This window comes from Nannobrachium achirus (genome assembly GCF_963921795.1).
Source record: "Nannobrachium achirus genome assembly, chromosome: 23".
Lineage (NCBI taxonomy): Eukaryota > Metazoa > Chordata > Actinopteri > Myctophiformes > Myctophidae > Nannobrachium > Nannobrachium achirus.
The window spans coordinates 11,727,802-11,750,874 of NC_137830.1; the positions used below are offsets into that span (position 1 = coordinate 11,727,802).

Genomic DNA, 23,073 nt, shown 5'->3' on the forward strand with positions numbered 1-23,073 from the left:
GGACAGCTAACCTTTGAAGCAGTTTAATACTTCAACACAACAAGGTAAACCACTCCATTCACATCATGATTGCTTGTAAATGTTAAGGGGGGAAGGAAAGCATGTCTTTGAGGGGGTTCCAGGGGGTCCCCAGCTAAAAGATTGATACTAGGGGTGTAACGATATAGTAACTGTATCGAAATATTGTTTTTATCTTAAAAAATCGAAGTATATCGAAATGAAAACAGCTAAAATTGAATCGTATCGTTTTATTTTGTATCCTATCGAATCGACAGTGCAAAGAATCGATTGTATGGATACTACCTACTTGTGCATTGTATTTAGCATTTTTAAGTAGAAAAAATGTAAAGGAGGGGTTTAATTACTTTTCCTTTCCATATAGCTACACTGGTCTATCAATAAATATGTGTAATCTCTGGGTTCATGTCAAGGTGCAGGTTTGTCAATATACAATGTCCATGTATTTGGCAGATAATCACTGTGTTTACTTATTTATATCCAAAATAATACATGTTTCCCTTAAAAACTGCACTATCGACACCTTTCACACAGATTTAATTTCTTTGCTAAATAGTTACTATATCGATTTTAAATTACTGAATCGAATCGTATCGTATCGCCATGAATGAACCAATATCGTCCATGTATCGTATCGTCAACCATGTATCGTGATATGTATCGAATCGCTATTAAAATGTATCGTTACACCCCTAATTGATACAGTAGCTATAGGAGCTAAATGGACCCTTACAGTAAGCCTACATGTCTGTAACTCTGATAGAATAAATCAATTAACTCTGAATGGACCCTTATACAGATCCAATGAGAATTAAAATAACATTGACTGCGGTCCCAGAGGTATCTTTTCTTTTTTAAATAATAAGAGAAAGATTTGAGACCCAAGGTTTATTTTGGGGGGTCACGTCACGGCATGAAAGGTTGAGAACCTCAACCACTGCTTTAATGGACAAATATTTCAGGACCACATTGGAAACAAGTTTAGCGTATATTCTTGGTTTAAAGGAATACCGGTAGTTATATTTTTTAAATATATATTGTTCTATAGATTTCACCCCATGCATGGAGACTTGAGTTCAATAATATATTTTAGTTTTTGTCACATTCCTAAGACAATAATTGATTATAGTATTTGTGTCTCCATCCGGAATCAATGGGGGCACATTTATTATAATCAAATGATTGTCTTCGGAATGCAACAAAAAAATGTTTTTGTTTATTGAAGTCTCCATGTGGTGAGTAATTGACAGAAAACAAGTCATTGTGGAGGTTAATTCTATTCTTGCGTTACTTCTGTTCTATTCTTATGTTAGTTCTATTCCTTAAGTTATACAGTATGGTGTTTACTTTGTAATTTTGTCTTACCAAAATCAAATCAAACATACAGTAGGCCTATGGCAGCAATAGCAAGAAACTAAATATGACTGTTTGTGATTTAACACAAGTTAAACCTGGTGCAAGGTAAACAATACGTATGTCAAAGAAAGTAATATTTGCAAATCAAACTCCCTATATTTGAGCCACGAGTTGTCATTATAGTTGCACAACCCAATGCCTGGAAATGCGTGTTGTCCGTGTTCAGCAGAAAAAAAGGTGATTGTTCTATCTAGCAAAGACAACCATCACGCATCATGTCCTGGGAAAGAGCTGCGTCTGCAAGCCATGACAAGGCAGATCGTTCCAGGAAGAGTGTGTGTGTGTGTGTGTGTGTGTGTGTGTGTGTGTGTGTGTGTGTGTGTGTGTGTGTGTGTGTGTGTGTGTGTGTGTGTGTGTGTGTGTGTGTGTGTGTGTGGAGGAGGGACAGCACAGGGTGAATCTTATTTACAGTCCAGGATATCCTCCTATTCTCCAGTAAACCCCCCCCCCCCCCCATTACCCTGGCTGAGATTATACAACCTGTTCCTCTCTTTCCCCATTGCTGACAGAGTCTAGGCCAAGGGTTCCCAAACAGTGGGTCGTGGACCCATTTTTAAGGGTCGCGTAATTATATCCCTTTTTTGAGCGGTGCCTCAGTGCTCCAATGCTTGACAGTATGAGTATACTCATATCATACACCTCATATTGGTAGCAACAGCTGCAATACCGCTGGGTGACCAAGTGGCGCTGTTGAGCCGCCTTGACATTAAACAGAATAATTCATATAGTTTAACACTGCTCAAAGGCACGGCTCACTTCTCACTGGGTGTGAATTTTGTATTACTTTTTGAAAAAATCGTATTTATAATTAAAATATTTAAAGAAATTAAGTAGTGAAAATAGCAGATCTACAAGCTCACAACACGTTGCATACGCATATGTGAGCTGGTATAGATCGGCTATTTACGCTAGTTTGGGTCACAGAAAGAAATTGCTCTTTTGGGCCTCAAGTTTGGTAACCATGGCTGTACGCTACTGTGTGTGTGCGTGCGTGTGCGTGTGTGCACAGTGTGAGAGAGAGAAAGGCAGAGAGATGTTATAGGTTTTTTTGTTTTGTTTTGTTTTTAGCTCATGGTGAAATACACAGGGATTTTTTTGTGATTATGAAATTCTAATTGTGTAATGGTGCAATGGTTTAAAAAGTTAACCCAACCCTGTACAACACCCTCAGTGTTAAATTAACACTGCGTGTGTGTGCGCGTGCGTGCGTGTGTGTGCGCGTGCGTGCGTGTGTGTGCGCGTGCGTGCGTGTGTTTGCTAGAGCATGCAGTGGTTCCCAAAAGTTTAAAGGAGAAATCAGAAATCTTTGGGAACTGCTGAGGTAGAGAGAGGGAGAGAGAGAGACAAACAGAGGAAGGGATCCCATCCAAGAGGGGAGGGGACATGAGGTGAAGGCAGTGAAAAGACTGCCGGACAAAGTCATATGTCACACAGTCCACTGTTGAGCGTTCCTGGCGGAGCACACAGACACAAACGGCAGGCATTGTAGGACAGAAAGGGAGAGAAGAGCGCAGCGGAGAGACAGACACAGGGAGAAGGTACCGTTATGATGGGGTCCCTCTGTCATCTTCCGCCTTTAGGCTTCACACTACTCACACTGTTCCTGCTGTCTCCTGGACTCACTGATGCCTCAGGCCAGGTAAGATCATTCATTCATTCATTCGTTCGTTTGTCAGCGCTATAGGGCCAAAGAGACACTCTTCTTACTTTCTTACTTGCATTTACTTACAAATATCTCAAGAACACCAAACTATCTCTGTTTTCAAGTAATAACATTGCATTGTTTGAGTGCTTACATAAAATAATTGCCCCCTGATGAAAATGCAAGGTTAAAATTTTAAAAATTAAAGTCAGTTTTCTTTTCCGGAAACAGCAGATCACCTTATTTTAATTTCTTTTTTTTTAAAGATATAGTCACCCTAATTCTACTCCTCTTTGCAACCTGTTGAGCATCTGTTGAAGTATAACGTGCGCACAGACCTGATGAATGGAACATCTGGGTTGTGATCCAGCTCATGACCTGTGTCACATCACATGCCATGTCCCCTCATCATCCTGTTTCTCTCCAAGATACTATCTTAATCTAATCTGGCAGGAAAGCCTCGTAACTGCAGTAGCAGATCAAGGGTTTCTTAAGGGCTGTCAACTCCAAGCGCTACATTAATTACTATACTATCTAACTAGACCGTTCACCACTTTTGATTGATTGATTGAATACTTTATTAGCAAGTTAGGAAATTTGATTGATTGATAGAAGAATTTATTAGAAGTTTGCAATAGAAAAAAGTACAGTTTCGTGACAGTACAAATCACTGGTTCAAGGTCAACTAAAAGGAGATCCTAGAAAGCAGAGGCTTATTTCCACAGGAACCACACTTTAAGTATCTCATGATATAACATTGAAAGACAGACGGATAGAACATAGTACTTTATCTAGGATAATATCAGTTTCAAAAGCATAACATCAAATACAAAGGCAGAAAAAAAAGAAAAGGGGGGGGGGAGCATGGGGGCTTAGTCTATTTACAAGTCACGGGTAGCAGCTGTCTGAAGGTGACTTTTCATACCAATTTTGAAGGAGGCTAGGGATTTGCTCTCCTTTAAGGCTTGTGGAAGGGCGTTCCACATGTTGATGGTATAGCAGGAGAACGAGCCTTGTTTAGTGTTAAATCTACGTTGATGATGATTAGTGGAGCTGCCTCTGGTGTTCGTGAACATCCTTGACCTTTAAGAAGTAGTTTGTCAGGTAGTTTGTATGTAGTGTATCTTGTACACCAGGCCCATTGCAAGATGCTGTACTCTGTCAGCTACTTTGAGCCACCCCACACTTTCGTGGTGATGATCGGTAAGGTGGGTCTGAGGAGGAAGACCAAGCACAACCCTAATTCGTTTGTTCTGGGCTGTTTGGAGCTTTAACTTTAAGGCAGCTGGGGCGTCGTGATACCAGACAAGGACTCTGTAATCAATGAGGGGCCCAGTGTGGCAGTTATTGTTAGTTGTGGTGTGGACTGGACTATGGACATAGTTGTGGTGTGGAGTGGACTATGCAATCCACTTGCTTTTGAAAGATTTTGAAACAAAATCATTGTAGTTGTAGTGCTTGCTGTAACACTAGTGTCCCTGCGTTGTCTCCCCTTTAAATAGAGCTTAATTGGTTAAGGGTTTGAAAGGTTTGGCTATGCCATTGTCTCTGTTTTGAGAGCAACATTTTGTGTCATTTGTACCGAAGTCATGCAGTCCATGGAAAGCTGTGTGCTGTATGTGGAACCGACTGGGCAGATCCCAACAGAAGCAATTAGTCTCTTCCTGTTTATTTTCACTTCAGTCCAACATTTGCCAAAGTCAATAACACTGTGGTCTTTGATGTACTCCCAGAACACTATGACAAGTTATGATCTCTCCATGCAGAGCGGACTATTACAGTAGATGGAACAAAGTGGGTGCTGTCCGTGGCACAAGTCCACGGGTGCCGTAGAATACTTTGATAATATTTGGAATTGATCAGAATCACTTCAGTTTAACCACTTTAACCATAACCCTCTGTACTTGATTTCCTTGGTGCGCTCTTTTTCTATCTACACCAAATCTCTTCACCAAAAGTAGCAGATCCACAAGCTCACAAACACGTCACAAAGTGACGCGCTGGGAGCTTGTCGGCCGCCTATTTTTGATGAACGTAAGTAACCACAAGATTAGAGATGCTGGGATTCAAGTGGATATTTTCAATATGTCCTATAATGCAGTGGTTCTCAAAGTGGATGCCATGGACTTTGTGGGTTCCTTTATGGGGGTCTTAATTGACCCATACAAGTCTGTAACATTTGTATACTGTCAGAGTTAAGGGGAGACCCTGGTTTGAGAAGGTTTGAGAAACACTGCTATAATGGAAACTGACATTCTCAAGTTGTTCTTGATGTTAAATTCATCTTTTTAATGCCCTGTAATAGGACATACATGTACAGTAAGGTGCCATAAAGTAACAATGTCATTCAAGGGTGTCGTGGATGAAAATAAATATTTACAGGGGTGCCCTGAGCCAAAAAGGCTTGACAACGCTGTGGTATGTGGTGCCCTTTTCAAGTAGTAAATGCTTAACATCATAAAAATAATTGTTTCGTTCCCTCCAAAAGTCAATTTGTGAAGTGATTGCATATAAAGTAGTCAATAACGTTCTAGTTGTGTGCTTATAAATCAACTATTTCACTATCTATTTCTCTTTTTCTTACTATCTAGAATGACAACGTATCCATTATTTTTCCTAATCAATTACCACAACAAATTGACTAGTGTTACACTTGCTTATTCGTTGAATGCTTGATTCTGATTGGTCAATCGCTGAATTCCGCGTGTGTTATTTCTGAATAATGACCGATGAGCTCCCTAAATATGTAACTGATTGCTCTCTGGCAGAACGTGTGCACCAACATGACGGTGGTGAGGACCAGGACACAGTGCCACTCCTGCAGCATCAGTGCCCTGATCCCCTGTCCCTCTGGCTTCAAGCAGAGCCCGGGCTCCATCGCCAAGGACTGCAAGTGAGTGGACCTTCAGTGGTAGACGGAAACAGGGACGTGCTGGCTATTGGGGAAAAGCGGGACAACTCCCGAACGGCCGGTCCAGGCCGGCCATTAAAAAAAAAAAAAAGTAAATCGTCACTGTCGGGCAGAAACCTTGTATCTCCAAGTTTCAAATTTATACATTTTTTCGCAAAGCAAAGCCCTGCTTCATCATACAAGGCCGTTGCACAAAAGTAGTGAAAACAGCAGATCTACAAGCACACAACGCCTCGCAGTGCGAGGCGTTGTGTGTTTGTAGATCGGCTGTTTTCACTAGTTTAAATCATTTTTAAAATGATAAATACAAAACAAACGGTTTTGGACATATAAGGTTTCCACCCGACAACGACGAAATACAACAAAACTAGACCAGGTCAACCTGGTTGTGCCAGACCCCCTGTCTGTCATCATCATTTATGACATCATGCCTTTTGTAGGCATGTCATCATCATGTCATCATCATATATACCCTTTATATAGAAAACCCGGACAGACCGACATTTGCTTATGTAGGCCTACCCATTTCATGGGTCTGGCAAAAATAAATAAAAAAATGAGGGCCTCTCCAACTCTTTTTCCCGGGCTGAATCAGGGGCCCAGCACGTCCCTGGGCGGAAAGCACTCGACCTCAGTGCTTGTCTTGAGTCTAAGTATTAATACAGATCCTGGTCCAATATTACTCAACTATCAGCTATTTTAACTCTGTTGACCTCTCCGGTGAGCACCTGGTTGCCTCGTTCTCTGAAACCTGTGAAACTTGTCTCAAATTTTAACTGAACTTAACTTAACTTGCTAACCCTTAAAGCAATGGTTCTCAACCTGTTGGTCCCCAAATTATGTTGGGGGGTCCCCAGATGTTTAGCTAAATGTTTAGTTAACATTGTTTTCTCACCCAACAGTAAACAAACCAACATACAGTAGGGTATCTACACATTTCTAAAGTGACAATTTAAGGACTTTAAAGACCTTTTTTAGTACCTCTGGTCAAACATTGGTCAAATCGTCAAATATTAGAGGTATACATTGCCTCGTTGCGAGGCGTTGATAGCATGTAGATCGGCTATTTTCACAATGGAAAAGATAGAGTCAAACTAAATTTAATGCCAACTTCTACAATTCCAAGTGCTTGTCAGGGTGGGGGGTCCCCAGTTCAAATATGATTATTTTGGGGGTCGCAGCTTGAAAAGGTTTAGAACCTTTACTTAAAGGACCACTTGACCCATTTTCAAACCATCTTCATGTAGGCTTTCCTATCGCCAAAATAAAAGTCTGGGTTTCCGAGGCTACATGTAGGCTAATTGGTCCTCAGTCCTCACTAATGCTCATCATTATAAAATATGGCGCCATTTCAACTCAGTCTGTGTCTCAGAGGAGGGCTGTGGACAGTTCAGAAACCTGCCTACTATCGGTAGGCAGGTTTGGTCATTTCAAACAATGCGAGAACAACTGGCATGGCCAGACTAATATCACTACATAGATATTAGTATGGAACCTCTGTATGGAACCAGCATTTCCAAGGGGCGGACACAAAAATGGTTCTGGCGATAAACCCGCCCCATATTTGCATACAGGGCCCTGATTGGTCCCTGACTAGTTCGGAGGGAATGAAATCCATTCACAATTGAGCGGTGCCAGACCAAATCTGACGTGGGCAAAATATTTTTTTGCAATGGCAGATTTGTCTGGTTTCCAGGCTAGGGGCCTAATAAAGCCCTTGGTTCAATGATACAATTATTGCGACCGTCAGGGAGCAGTTTACTACCAGTAAGACTCCCTAATCGGGAGATAAGCGACCGTTGGTCGCTTATCTCCACAAATAGGCCAAAAGTTTGTTTTACCAATTATCAAGACATACGGGCAGTTGACAGTTTGCCATGGTTACTCATTGAAGTTGAATCTCCATATATGGAGACATAAGTTGCTCATACCATAGCAACCATGTTTTTTACAGGGCCTGGGATTGATGACATCAGAAATCTCCATATATGGGCATGAAAGGGATTTTGTTTCTGGAAATATGTCTGTGGGGTGCCACATTTGGAATAAAACACTTACATCACACATCTGGATATCCATACAGCCCATCTAGTTTGCCTGTGTCCATTTATGCCCATATATCTGATGACATTGGGACACTGATCTCCATATATGGGCATAAAACTTATGTTAATTAGTAAAGCCTGGGGATCTCCATATATGGGCATGAGGGCTACCCTAAAAGGGCATCATCTGGGAATAGCAAATATAGTTATCCTAGAAAGTGAAAATCTTACATCAAAGGCCATAACTACCTACCTACCACCATACTGCATTCCTCATTAAACTACCTACCAGTAAGATGCCTATAGGGAGAAAAGCAAAGGGCGAGGTTGCACCATTTCTTGGTCTTCTGGCCAGTGATGTATATCGGACCATTTAACCATATATGGAGACATCTGGTACCCAAAGATATTCACAGATATGGGCTTAATATTGATGACATAAGGGATCTCCATATATGGGCGTAAAAGGGATTTGGTTCCCCTGGCATCACAGGGATCTCCATATATGGGCATAAAATGGATTTGGTTACCCTGGCAACACGGGGATCTCCATATCTCCATATATGGGCATAAAAGGGATTTGGTTCCCCTGGCATCACAGGGATCTCCATATATGGGCATAAAAGGGATTTGGTTCCCCTGACATTACAGTGATGTCAGTGGCTGGTTCTACAGAGGGGATCTCCATTTATGGGCATAAAAGGGAATGTATGTATGATGATGTCAGATATCATAGACGTCATAGGACTTTCACATAACGAATAACTGAGTAAGCATGTAAACCCGTAAAATCTATATTTGGGCATGGCTGATTTATGACCTCATCATGATGACACGAGCAAACACAGCTGAATTGTATAAATGATCAGTGCAGAAACCAACAGAAGTATTTGACCAAGACTCTTCGATTTAAACATCAACAAAGGTGTGACGTTTGTTGATGGTCACAAAGGTGTGACGGACGGACGGACGGCCGGTGGAGGTTTTCATTGCGACCGTCAGGGAGCAGTTTACTACCAGTAAGACTCCCTAATCGGGAGATAAGCGACCGTTGGTCGCTTATCTCCACAAATAGGCCAAAAGTTTGTTTTACCAATTATCAAGACATACGGGCAGTTGACAGTTTGCCATGGTTACTCATTGAAGTTGAATCTCCATATATGGAGACATAAGTTGCTCATACCATAGCAACCATGTTTTTTACAGGGCCTGGGATTGATGACATCAGAAATCTCCATATATGGGCATGAAAGGGATTTTGTTTCTGGAAATATGTCTGTGGGGTGCCACATTTGGAATAAAACACTTACATCACACATCTGGATATCCATACAGCCCATCTAGTTTGCCTGTGTCCATTTATGCCCATATATCTGATGACATTGGGACACTGATCTCCATATATGGGCATAAAACTTATGTTAATTAGTAAAGCCTGGGGATCTCCATATATGGGCATGAGGGGTACCCTAAAAGGGCATCATCTGGGAATAGCAAATATAGTTATCCTAGAAAGTGAAAATCTTACATCAAAGGCCATAACTACCTACCTACCACCATACTGCATTCCTCATTAAACTACCTACCAGTAAGATGCCTATAGGGAGAAAAGCAAAGGGCGAGGTTGCACCATTTCTTGGTCTTCTGGCCAGTGATGTATATCGGACCATTTAACCATATATGGAGACATCTGGTACCCAAAGATATTCACAGATATGGGCTTAATATTGATGACATAAGGGATCTCCATATATGGGCGTAAAAGGGATTTGGTTCCCCTGGCATCACAGGGATCTCCATATATGGGCATAAAATGGATTTGGTTACCCTGGCAACATGGGGATCTCCATATCTCCATATATGGGCATAAAAGGGATTTGGTTCCCCTGGCATCACAGGGATCTCCATATATGGGCATAAAAGGGATTTGGTTCCCCTGACATTATAGTGATGTCAGTGGCTGGTTCTACAGAGGGGATCTCCATTTATGGGCATAAAAGGGAATGTATGTATGACGATGTCAGATATCATAGACGTCATAGGACTTTCACATAACGAATAACTGAGTAAGCATGTAAACCCGTAAAATCTATATTTGGGCATGGCTGATTTATGACCTCATCATGATGACACGAGCAAACACAGCTGAATTGTATAAATGATCAGTGCAGAAACCAACAGAAGTATTTGACCAAGACTCTTCGATTTAAACATCAACAAAGGTGTGACGTTTGTTGATGGTCACAAAGGTGTGACGGACGGACGGACGGACGGACGGACGGCCGGTGGAGGTTTTCATAGTAAACTGCTCCCTGACGGTCGCAATGAAAACCTCCACCGGCCGTCCGTCCGTCCGTCACACCTTTGTGACCATCAACAAACGCCCATATATGGAGATCCCTTATGTCATCAATATTAAGCCCATATCTGTGAATATTTTTGGGTACCAGATGTCTCCATATATGGTTAAATGGTCCGATATACATCACTGGCCAGAAGACCAAGAAATGGTGCAACCACGCCCTTTGCTTTTCTCCCTATAGGCATCTTACTGGTAGGTAGTTTAATGAGGAATGCAGTATGGTGGTAGGTAGGTAGTTATGGCCTTTGATGTAAGATTTTCACTTTCTAGGATAACTATATTTGCTATTCCCAGATGATGCCCTTTTAGGGTACCCCTCATGCCCATATATGGAGATCCCCAGGCTTTACTAATTAACATAAGTTTTATGCCCATATATGGAGATCAGTGTCCCAATGTCATCAGATATATGGGCATAAATGGACACAGGCAAACTAGATGGGCTGTATGGATATCCAGATGTGTGATGTAAGTGTTTTATTCCAAATGTGGCACCCCACAGACATATTTCCAGAAACAAAATCCCTTTCATGCCCATATATGGAGATTTCTGATGTCATCAATCCCAGGCCCTGTAAAAAACATGGTTGCTATGGTATGAGCAACTTATGTCTCCATATATGGAGATTCAACTTCAATGAGTAACCATGGCAAACTGTCAACTGCCCGTATGTCTTGATAATTGGTAAAACAAACTTTTGGCCTATTTGTGGAGATAAGCGACCAACGGTCGCTTATCTCCCGATTAGGGAGTCTTACTGGTAGTAAACTGCTCCCTGACGGTCGCAATGAAAACCTCCACCGGCCGTCCGTCCGTCCGTCCGTCACACCTTTGTGACCATCAACAAACGTCACACCTTTGTTGATGTTTAAATCGAAGAGTCTTGGTCAAATACTTCTGTTGGTTTCTGCACTGATCATTTATACAATTCAGCTGTGTTTGCTCGTGTCATCATGATGAGGTCATAAATCAGCCATGCCCAAATATAGATTTTACGGGTTTACATGCTTACTCAGTTATTCGTTATGTGAAAGTCCTATGACGTCTATGATATCTGACATCATCATACATACATTCCCTTTTATGCCCATAAATGGAGATCCCCTCTGTAGAACCAGCCACTGACATCACTGTAATGTCAGGGGAACCAAATCCCTTTTATGCCCATATATGGAGATCCCTGTGATGCCAGGGGAACCAAATCCCTTTTATGCCCATATATGGAGATATGGAGATCCCCGTGTTGCCAGGGTAACCAAATCCATTTTATGCCCATATATGGAGATCCCTGTGATGCCATGGGAACCAAATCCCTTTTACGCCCATATATGGAGTTCCCTTATGTCATCAATATTAAGCCCATATCTGTGAATATCTTTGGGTACCAGATGTCTCCATATATGGTTAAATGTGAAAATAGCCGTTCTACAAGCACACAACGCGCGAGGCGTTGTGTGCTTGCAGATCGGCTATTTTCACTATAGTTCTGTGCAACAGTCTTATATGATGGTGCAAATTTGAAACTTAGGTAGGTAGTTATGGCCTTTGATGTAAGATTTTCACTTTCTAGGATAACTATATTTGCTATTCCCAGATGATGCCCTTTTAGGGTACCCCTCATGCCCATATATGGAGATCCCCAGGCTTTACTAATTAACATAAGTTTTATGCCCATATATGGAGATCAGTGTCCCAATGTCATCAGATATATGGGCATAAATGGACACAGGCAAACTAGATGGGCTGTATGGATATCCAGATGTGTGATGTAAGTGTTTTATTCCAAATGTGGCACCCCACAGACATATTTCCAGAAACAAAATCCCTTTCATGCCCATATATGGAGATTTCTGATGTCATCAATCCCAGGCCCTGTAAAAAACATGGTTGCTATGGTATGAGCAACTTATGTCTCCATATATGGAGATTCAACTTCAATGAGTAACCATGGCAAACTGTCAACTGCCCGTATGTCTTGATAATTGGTAAAACAAACTTTTGGCCTATTTGTGGAGATAAGCGACCAACGGTCGCTTATCTCCCGATTAGGGAGTCTTACTGGTGTTACCATGTTATAGTTGTTAGTGAGAACGCGAGAACACCTGGTGACATTTGGGCCTTGAACCTGTGTGTGTGTGTGTGTGTGTGTGTGTGTGTGTGTGTGTGTGTGTGTGTGTGTGTGTGTGTGCGTGTGCGTGATGTGCATGATGTGCGTGTGTGTGTAGGTACTTGATCAGAACCGGGTCCTTCCAGATAGGCATCAGTGGATGCTCTTTTGAGTGCTACAAGGAGGTGGAAGAGAAACATTGTTGTCGGGGGTTCTGGGGCCCAGACTGCATCGGTAAGTACACCATCACTTTACTCATAACATGAACAGTACTGTAGATTCATCTATTCTACTGTAACGTTAAAAAACAAATCCGTTTAGACCCCGCTTCCCTTTGAGACACCTCTTTTTTATTCAGCTTACATGTAAATCTGAAGACTAAAGCCACGTGCAATACTGCACTGAGTGTATGTACTGGATTTCATTTGTTTCTTTCTGTACGGAAGATGTGATGTGGACGTACAGCAGAGAGCTGCTGCCCCATGATTTTATACACTATATGATATGCTCAATTATGATCTTTTGATCATGTAGGAGAGGAAATTGTTATATAGAGCTATTGTATTGTATTATGAGGTGTGACACGGAACCTTCCATAACCTGAAACGTTCCAGAACCCATGGAGTTCTGTGATGTTTTGTTTTGTTTTGTTGACGTGACTATAACCAAAACCTTCCCTGAACGGGGAACTGTCATCTAAAACAAACACATTAAAGGTAGTATTAAAGATATGTGTTAAATAGCTAAGTGTTAAATAGCTTTTAACACTTAGCTATTTAAGACAAGTGTTAAATAGCTTTATATTCTGATAGTACTCATTGCTATTGTAAAATGTGTTTGTTCAGTTATGGGGCTGTTAAGTCTTTGGAAACCTGGCCATTGTCTGTTTAGATATGAATGGTGTGTTATTGTTGTAATTGCTGCTGTCTGGTAGAGAGACCTGAGCACAGCTGATGTTGCAGTTGTAGCCAATGGGGATCTAATAAATACATTATAAATCACTGAGGGAATATTTTGATAGGAAGTGCTAAGTTGACGGATGTGACTGCAGCTTGCTGCCCGAACAGAAACCAGAGGAGGAAATATCCTCTGTAGGGAGGGAAAAACAGCCACGTGGAAGAGTTTCACTTTCCACTTGCAGTAGTGGTTCACTCCTTTTATCCATTGATACCATAGAGAGAGCTCAACGTACATTGTACTCTCTCTGAGTTACGAAAACCTCAGTTCTAAGTGAACACTGAGTAAGCTGTAATTAACAGGGGTGTACTGTAAGTGCTTTCTATTTAAAAATAAAAATAAATGTTAAATAACTCTAAATTCACATAGTAATCATTGCTATATAGAGTGTGTGTTCAATAACGGGGGTTTCCCTATCTCTCAGTCTCTCCTGCTCTTTTGTAAAACAGAAAATTCAAATGATGCCATTTGTCAGGAGAGAGAACTCACACAGGATGCAGGATAAGTGTATCCCGTGTAAAACAAGTGAAATTAATGAAAACAACAGAAAGGGACATTCAAAATTGGATTAGGAACACTATAACATGGAAATGATAAAATGGTCTTGGTGGGGTTCTCTCTCCTGATTGTATTCCAAATAGGGATGGGATGATATGAAAATTTCATACCACGATTGTTGTGACAAAATAAATTGTGATTTACGATATTATCGCGATAATCAATTCCATGATCCTGGGGCGGAACATTTGCCAAAAAAATAGGAGATCTACAGTACAAGCTTACAACACGTTGTGAGCTTGTAGCTCGGCTATTTTTTTACTCATAACATGAACAGTACTGTAGATTCATCTATTCTACTGTAACGTTAAAAAACAACTCCGTTTAGACCTCGCTTCCCTTTGAGACACCTCTTTTTTATTCAGCTTACATGTAAATCTGAAGACTAAAGCCAAGACTAAAGACTAAAGAGAGTGAAAAAAAGGACATAATACCTTTTACCAATTATAGAGGGTATAAGTGATACCGGATATGCAGCTTGGCAAATAAAAGGTGAATTGATCCCAGTGCATGACGGAAGACGATATCACAATAAATGAAATCTCCACGATACGATTATCGTGAATGTTTTTTTATCACGATAAACGATAATATCTCGTATCGTCCCATGCCTAATTCCAAATAATGGTATCACGGCCTGAAAATGTATTATCTTTATGATAGAGAGCTGGAGAGACGAGGAGACCCCTTCTACTGAACAAACATAGCAAACAAACATTATGCAGCAACTCTTTATCTTTTAAACGTTTTACAAAAACATATACAGTAATTGACACCCCCCTTTTAAAGCAGCGCTGCAGATGAAAGGGCATCCAAGGTGTCCAAGTGTGTCAGTGAGCATCCTGTATGCACGGTGACCCACATTGAGAGCCAGCACTGGGCCCATGGGTCCCGGATGCAGACACCCGGCCTGTGCCGGCCGGGGGGGAAACGCTGGACTTGCATACTTCCTTCCTTACTGTCAGCGCGGTCCCCTGTCCTCCAGGAATGTGCTGACATCCAAGTGCTGCTGGGATACGACGGGGTGCAGGCTTCCTTTCTCTCTCTCTCTCTCTCTCTCTCTCTCTCTCTCTCTCTCTCTCTCTCTCTTGCCATACACTAACACTACTGAGTTAGAGCAGGGGTTCTCAACCTTTTCAGGCCGCGACCCCTAAAATAATCATATTTTAACTGGGGACACCCCCACCCTACGAGCACTAAGAGTTGAGGCATTACATTTTGTATAACATGGTTCTATTGTGAAAATAGCAGATCTACATGCTCACAACACCTCGCAACGTGAGATTTGCTATTTTCACAATTTCTCCTTCTAATATTTGACAATTTGGCCAATGTTTAATTTGTCATTTTAGAAGTATTTAAAAGTTCTTAAATTGTCACTTAAGAAATGTGCACATACCTTCCCTCCTCTGAACTGTTTACTGTTGAGAGAGAAGACAATGTTGCACATTGAGTTAATCATCTGGGGACCACCATAAATAATTTGGGGACTCCTTTCATATGACGGTATCATAGCCAATTACTAGCAAACTGTCCCTCATGGTTCAATATTAATAATTATTACATTTGACTTATAGGGTAGCCTGTCTCAAGGTGCATGAATGAATTAATTAATTTTTATTTTCGTGTCCAAACATGAATAACAATACCACATTCACCTACTGGAGATACATTCATATCCCTGGAGTGCATAAGAACGGAGTAAAGTAAACATTACACCTTTTAGAAAAGTATGAAAAACCTTTACTGTTTTCTGCAGCTGAGTTAAAATCAGTAAAACTATATTAGACCTAGATTGGGATAGCAGTGTGTTGATTTCCCCCACATTTCCTGTGGTCTGATGGACAATGTCTACATTTCCGGGGAAATGTCCCTATTTACTGGTCTGTTGGAAACATTTCCTGCTTTCCTACATTTACTGTAACTACAGAATATGCAGTATTCCCAACACACACACACACACAAGAGAAGAGCAGTGAATGTGTGGGACATGCTGTTCACTCTCTGTAATGATCTCCATTTATCTACCTCTACCTCAATTTACCTATCTCTCCATCTTTCTCTTTCTTTCTACCTTTGCTGTGCGTACTGTACGTACGTACGTACGCGTGCATGTGAGAGAGAGAGAAAGCGACCTCATCTCATTCTGTATACCTGGGGTCTTCAACAGGGGGTCTGGGACCCCTAAAGGGTCCTCAGAGTTACTACAGGTGGTCCTCCAAATCTTTGTGTGATAGAAACTTTTTTTCTCCTTTTTTTATATTAACCGCTTGAACCCTAGCATCCATATTCTGAGAACTTGAGCCAAAAATACCAGATCTACACGGATGACACGGTTTCTGCTCACAATGCCTCCCTCTGTGAGGCGTTGTGAGCAAAGAGGTTTGGTGTATAGGGGGAATTAAGCCGATTAAGTACAGAGTGAAAGGTCAAGTTTATTAAGTATTGATGGTTCAAGTGGTTAAATATCTGAAAACACAAATTGTCATGAATCCAAAATACACTGATGATCGTGCTGGCAAACAATTAAACTACAGGGTATATGGAATCTATGAAAAGGTTTGGGGGCCCCTGCTTTATCTCTCTCAACTAAGGGGGCCTTGCCTTGAAAACTTTGAAGACCCCTGCTGTAGTATTTTCATCCCAGGGTTATGTTGACGGATAGGAGATGGACCAGGAGAGAGGGCAAATAGGAAGATAGGAAGTGAAGTAAAAATCTCTTCTAGCAGTGGAGGTTCTGTGTCTGTACGTCCATCTGTCAGCCGTTCAACTCTTTGGTTCCAAACAACACATCTCAAAAACCTCTGGCTGGATTGCCATGGAATTTGTTCCTACTGATTCTGGTGACCCAGTAGTGTTTCCTCTGTAGAGGCGCACCCACAAGACCAACATTAACAACTGTACACAATATCTCAAAAGGGCAGATAGCCATGAAACGTGCATGACCTGACCTGTACTCTAGTCCAGTGCAGTGGGTCTTAAAACCTCTTGTGCAGAAGGGGCACGTCAAAACCTAGGGGTGTAACGATATAGTAACTGCATCGAAATATCGTTTTTAACTTAAAAAGTCGAAGTATATCGAAATGAAAACAGCTAAAATCGAATCGTATTGTTTGATTTTGTATCGTATCTAATCGGCAGTGCAAAGAATCGATTGTATCGATACTACCAACTTGTGCATTGTATTTAGCATTTTAAGAAGAAAAAAAAAAGAAAAGTAGGGGTTTAATTACTTTTCCTTTCCATATAGCTACACTGGTCTATCGATAAATGTGTGTAATCACTGGGTTCGTGTCAAGGTGCAGGTTTGTCAATAATGTCCATGTATTTGGCAGATAATCACTGTGTTTACTTATTTATATCCATAATAATACATGTTTCCCTTAAAAACCTGCACTATCCACACCTTTCACACAGATTTAATTGTTTTGCTAAATAGTTACTATATCGATTTTAAATCATTGAATCGAATCGTATCGTATCGCCATGAGTGAACCAATATCGTCCATGTATCGTATCGTCAACCATGTATCGGGATATGTATCGAATCGCTATTAAAATGTATTGTTACACCCCTATCAAAACCTCAAGGCTCACCTGTATTCATAGTGCAAGTTCACAGTGCGTCACACAATGTGAGCTTGTAGATTCTCCATTTTTGCCGGGTATTTATTTAGGGTGTGTAATTAGCTTTTTAACGTGCATGACGTGGATGTTTTCCAGAGTGTCCAGAGCACGCGGCCAACCCCTGCAGCAACAACGGAGTGTGTTCCGACGGAATGGGGGGCAACGGAACCTGCAGCTGTAAGGTACCGTAAGGTTCTCCGCACAACTTACTGGAGCTCCTTGTGAGACTGCAGATCTGTTATTCTCGGCAAATGTTCACCACAGAATAGAGAAGCTAAGGGTTCATGTGGTTCAAACACATACTGTGTGTGTGTGTGCGTGTGCGTGTGCGTGTGTGTGTGTGTGTGTGTGTGTGTGTGTGTGTGTGTGTGTGTGTGTGTGTGTTTGTGTGTGTGTGTGTGTGTGTGTGTGTGTGTGCTTGCAAAGCTATCTTTGTGGGGACCTCATGTCCCCACAAAGATAGTACAATCCAGGGAAAAAAACGTGTGGGGACAAATTAATACGTCCCCACAAGGTCTTTAGGGGTTAGGTTAAGGGTTAGGGTTAGGGTTTAGGGTTAGGGTTAAAATGAATGGATTGTCCCCACAAAGATAGTAGACTATGTGTATTGTGTAATGTCCCCACAAAGTAGCAATTGCAAACCTGTGTGTGTGTGTGCGTGCGCGTGCGTGTGCGCGTGCGCGTGTGCGTGCGCGTGCGTGTGCGTGCGTGTCGTTTGTGTATGTATTCAGGAGGGATATACAGGAACGGCATGTGAGGACTGTGCATCTAAGAGATATGGACCCACCTGTAAATCAGGTACACATACAGTACTGTACAAAACTGTACTCTCTCTGGAAAAATCATAAAATGCTGTATATTTACTGTATATACTGTGTATGTGCTTCTCTCCCCTCCATCCTACACTCGTGTACTAGTATGCACTTGTGTGCATGGTCTGTGCAGCACTGGCATGCAAGGTGACGGGGCATGCACCTGTTTCTCTGGCTACAAAGGCCCCAGCTGTGACCAAGGTGAGAAGTTAGCCTAATAGAAAAGTAAGTGAGAATGTAAAGTGAAAAATGAGCAGCTTGTTTGGCTATACAGAATTGTTTGATGATGTTTCACTACACGTGAGTTAATTTATATTAACGCTCTATTCTCACATACCTGAATATTGTGCTGTTTTATGTTTCAATTCAGTTATTATGCAGCAGTGGCTTTACACTAGTATGTGTGTAATTGCCTGTAATAATTCAAGTCTATGTTCCACGTAATCACATGATTATTTATTGTATTATTTAATATGTGAATGTATGAATGATATGCATCTGCCATTGTCCTGTGGCACAATGTTTTCATATTGTTCTGCTGTTCCTTTATGTTGATACCTCCTGGAAACACAGGAAGTAAACAGGAAGTATTGTGCTTGACCGGCTCCAAAATGGAGTCATAGCATGAGATGGAACTCTCCTTTTAGCCCTGGTCTGTCTCTCCAGAGATGCCTGAGTGCGCTGCTCTGAGCTGCCAGGAGAACTCTCGCTGCATGGAGGAGGCCCTGACAGGAAGGCTGGTGTGCAGCTGCATGCCTGGTTACCAGAGCTCAGGAGCACAGTGCGTGTGTGAGTTTCATCACCTAGACCAACTGTAAATGTTCTATACTGTATGTCAGGGGTAGGCAACCTTAGGCACGGGTGCCAACATTGGCACTGGGCCCTCCGGGTTGAGAACCATTGAGTTAGACGGGCACCTTTTACCCATTTTCAACCTTGTCTTCATATAATAGGTTCTCACTCCTCGCTAATGCTCATCATAAGATGACACGGTTTCTGTCTACTCACTCTGTGTGTCTCATCTATGGGGAATGGACAGTTCAGAAACCTGCCTACCAGTGACATCATCGAAAGGGGATGCCAAGCTAATAGAAACTACAGCCTTTCCCTTCCCGGAAAGTTAGCATGCTGAAATATACACCAATCATCAAGGACGATGATACACAAAAGAAGAAGAAGCCATTGTTCTGGCTGTAATAAAACATTTAAAAAAAAGTTTTATATCTTGTTTGAAATGACCAGACGTGATTACCAATGTTATCACTGGTAAATAGGTTTCTGAACTGTCCAGTGAGTAGGCAGAAATGGGCAGGGCTGTAGCGCATCTGATCAGCGCTCTATGCGAGCTCTCTCGAATGCGCCTCTCTCCACTCGCATGCACGCGTTTTTTGCGGGTTTTGGCGTGATTTTAGTCGGTTTTGGGCCGGGTTGGGGCTGGTTTGGGTCTACTCCCTCCTTTTCGGCGCCCCCTCTAGGATGGCGATCTAGGCGGCCGCTTAGCTCGCCTATAGCTAAAAACGGCCCTGGAAATGGGGCCATATTAGAAATGGGGCCATATTATAATGCACATTATTAGTGAGGACCAATTATCTGAACATGGGTGAAGTGGTCCTTCGAATGAATAGAATCAAGTCAATCAATCGATGAACCCACTTTTGTCTTCCTCAGCTATTAACCCTTGCCTAAAGGACGTGTGCCACCCCCATGCCACCTGTGCCCACACTGGCCCCAACCAGCACCAGTGCACCTGTGATGAAGGGTACAGCGGGGACGGGCATGTGTGCATGGCCATCGACCCATGCCAGACCGACATGGGTGGCTGCATAGCTGGAACCACGCAATGCCTGTACGACGGCCCCGGGAAAGTGAGTGTGTGTGTGTGTGTGATTGAAAGGTTTACAACAGGGATGTCAAACTCAAATACACAGTGGGCCAAAATTTTAAAAATGGTACAAGTCGAGGGCCGGACTGGTTCAATGTTTATTTAAACATGGGCTTGCGGTCACGGACCCTCGCACAAATGCCCTAGCAGTGCATTGTGGGACTTGTAGTATTATGTGTAGCAGAGTGACTAACTGCCTCAGCCTGATGGTATCAAAAGTCTAATATTTCCCCCAGTCCATAGGGACATCCCTTTGGTCTGATGGTTAAGATGCTGGACTTACATGTGGGAGACCTTCTGGTTCGAATCCCAGGCATTGCATGTGCATTATACCAGTGTGCCAGTTCTATCATCCCGCGGGCCGAAGATAATTCATTCACAGGCCTGATTTGGCCCCCGGGCCTTGAGTTTGACGTATGTGGTTTACAACATGTCGCATACAGTAGTGACATGTCGAGATCTTATAGATCTGCTATATTTCGCCCAATATTCGCCTATTATGACATGGCCAGAATGGGGACTTTAATTGGTTGCTTTATGAGGCAAGCTTAGTAAGCATTGACAACAGGGCTGCAACTATCCATTGTTTTATGAACGATTATTCTATTGATTACTTTTTCGATTAATCGAATAATCGAGATGCCTGTCTTCTGTTATTATAAACAAATCGATTAACCACTTAATCAATTAAAAATGTATTTAGACCTTGTCGGAAAACAGTGTTGTGCAAAATAGGAATAGATTATTAATCAACTATCTTAAAATAAATGTCTGTAGTTCTCAAGAACCTTCCGACCCACCGACTTCAAACTTGGCATGCTCGTCACTCATGAGTCGACGACCCAAGCCAGTTTCGCTCCCGGGACTCGAGCCGGTCAGATAGTCCAAAACCGAAGATGTGACCGATACGCCCATAGGCATATACCAGGGGTCTTCAACGTTTTCAGGCCAAGGACCACTTGGTTGAGAGAGAGATGAACACTTTCATAGATTCCATATAGTGTCATTGCTTGATAGCACGATCATCATGCAGTGTATTTTGGATTCATGTCAATTTGTGTTTTCAGTCATTTCATTGAACCGCAAATACTTACTAAACTTGACCTTTCATTCTGTACTTAGTCTGCTCTATTTCCCCTCTACATTGGGGCGGCGTTGTGAGCTTGTAGATCGGCTATTTTGGGATAAAGTTCTCAGAATATGGACACTAGGGTTCAAGTGGTTAATATAAAAAAGGAGAAAAAAAAGCTTCTATCACACAAAAATTTGGAGGACCCCCTGTAGTAACTCTGAGGACCCCCTAGGCCCCTAGGGATCCCGGACCCCCTGTTGAAGACCCTTGGCATATACAGTATGGAGATCCAGTTGTTCAGAACTGCAGATCCATCTCATATGACCCTATAATATGGATGGGAATGCCCATATATGGCCATAAATTGATGACAACAGGGATCTCCATATAGGCCTATATGGGCACAAAAAAGACAGACAGGCAGGCGGTTACAATGGGTACTCTGGGCATAACGGGTATGCCATAACCAGGCGGAACATGCATTTCCTATGTGTTGGAAGTAGGCCTGTCTAGTTTTAATAGTTTCTTTTTGCGCACAGCCACTCCATAGAGTGGCTGTGCGTGTGTCTGTAGCCACTTTTCCTCAGCGTTCTGCCATAGCAATGTGTGTGTGTGTGTGTGTGTGTGTGTGTGTGTGTGTGTGTGTGTGTGTGTGTGTGTGTGTGTGTGTGTGTGTGTAGCCATATTACATCACATTACATCACCAGTTACATCCTAGACCTATCTGTAGCCACTTTTCCCCAGCGTTTTGCCATAGCAATGTGTTTTCCTCTGCGTTTTAACATAGCAATATGTGTGTGTGTGTGTAGCCATATTACATCACCAATTACATCCTAGACCTATATCCTTGTCTGTTTCCTCAGCGTTTTGCCATAGCAATGTGTGTGTGTGTAGCCTGTATTACATCACCAATTACCAATTGAAGACGTTATGCAAGCACGACCACCACTCACTTCACATTGGGTGTGATTTTTTATAGTCTATTAAATCGATTAGCTCGGTTAACTGTTGCATCCCTAGTTGATATATTCTGTTCTTAATGCGTGTGTATGTCATGTTTTGATCCCAAGTCACACTGTGACACTCTTCATGACTGTGTGTGTATTCCTTATGTTTTGATCCTAATCGCACTGTGACTGTCTTTATGACTGTGTGTGTATATTATGTCATGTTTTGATCCCCAGTCGCACTGTGAGTGTCTTTATGGCTATTCCAACATGAAGGACGGGGTGTGCAGCCTCAAGGACGTCTGTCGACCTGACTCCTGCCACAAGAACGCCATCTGTGCCACTGTGGGACCAGGAACAGTACAGTCAGTGGCTCTCTACCTATACTATGCTATGCTATACTTGTGAGGGCAAATGTCCCCCGCAAGTATTCTTCTGCCTACACATACGTCACGTCCTAGGATGAGCGATTAGGGGAAGGGGATCAACGTCACGTGATTCCCTTGTTTTTTTGTTTTTTTGTGGTCTAATGCCTCATTCACACTACAGATATATAGTTGAACGTTTAGCTTGGTAATTCAATGTAATCTCAATGGAAACCAGCTTTAAAGCTTTCAAAGCTTTGTCTTGTGCATCTCCTGTATCTTTAAAGCTGGTTTCCATTGAGATTACATTGAATTACCAAGCAAAACGTTCAACTACCGTATTTTCCGGAC

At 42.1% G+C, this 23,073-nt stretch overlaps 1 protein-coding gene across 1 annotated transcript in view; it reads left to right on the plus strand.

Annotated features, from left to right (window-relative positions):
• Nucleotides 1-2,911: 2,911 nt before the first annotated feature.
• stab2 (stabilin 2) overlaps nucleotides 2,912-23,073 on the plus strand; it is a 92,559-nt gene continuing 72,397 nt past the window's right edge. The window contains exons 1-9 of the mRNA XM_080754212.1: nucleotides 2,912-3,073; nucleotides 5,845-5,969; nucleotides 12,621-12,736; nucleotides 17,741-17,826; nucleotides 18,376-18,442; nucleotides 18,562-18,657; nucleotides 19,123-19,245; nucleotides 20,125-20,321; nucleotides 22,595-22,722. Coding sequence (XP_080610338.1) covers nucleotides 2,981-3,073; nucleotides 5,845-5,969; nucleotides 12,621-12,736; nucleotides 17,741-17,826; nucleotides 18,376-18,442; nucleotides 18,562-18,657; nucleotides 19,123-19,245; nucleotides 20,125-20,321; nucleotides 22,595-22,722 — 1,031 coding nt within the window. The 5' untranslated portion in view covers nucleotides 2,912-2,980. The remainder of the gene's footprint in view (nucleotides 3,074-5,844; nucleotides 5,970-12,620; nucleotides 12,737-17,740; nucleotides 17,827-18,375; nucleotides 18,443-18,561; nucleotides 18,658-19,122; nucleotides 19,246-20,124; nucleotides 20,322-22,594; nucleotides 22,723-23,073) is intronic.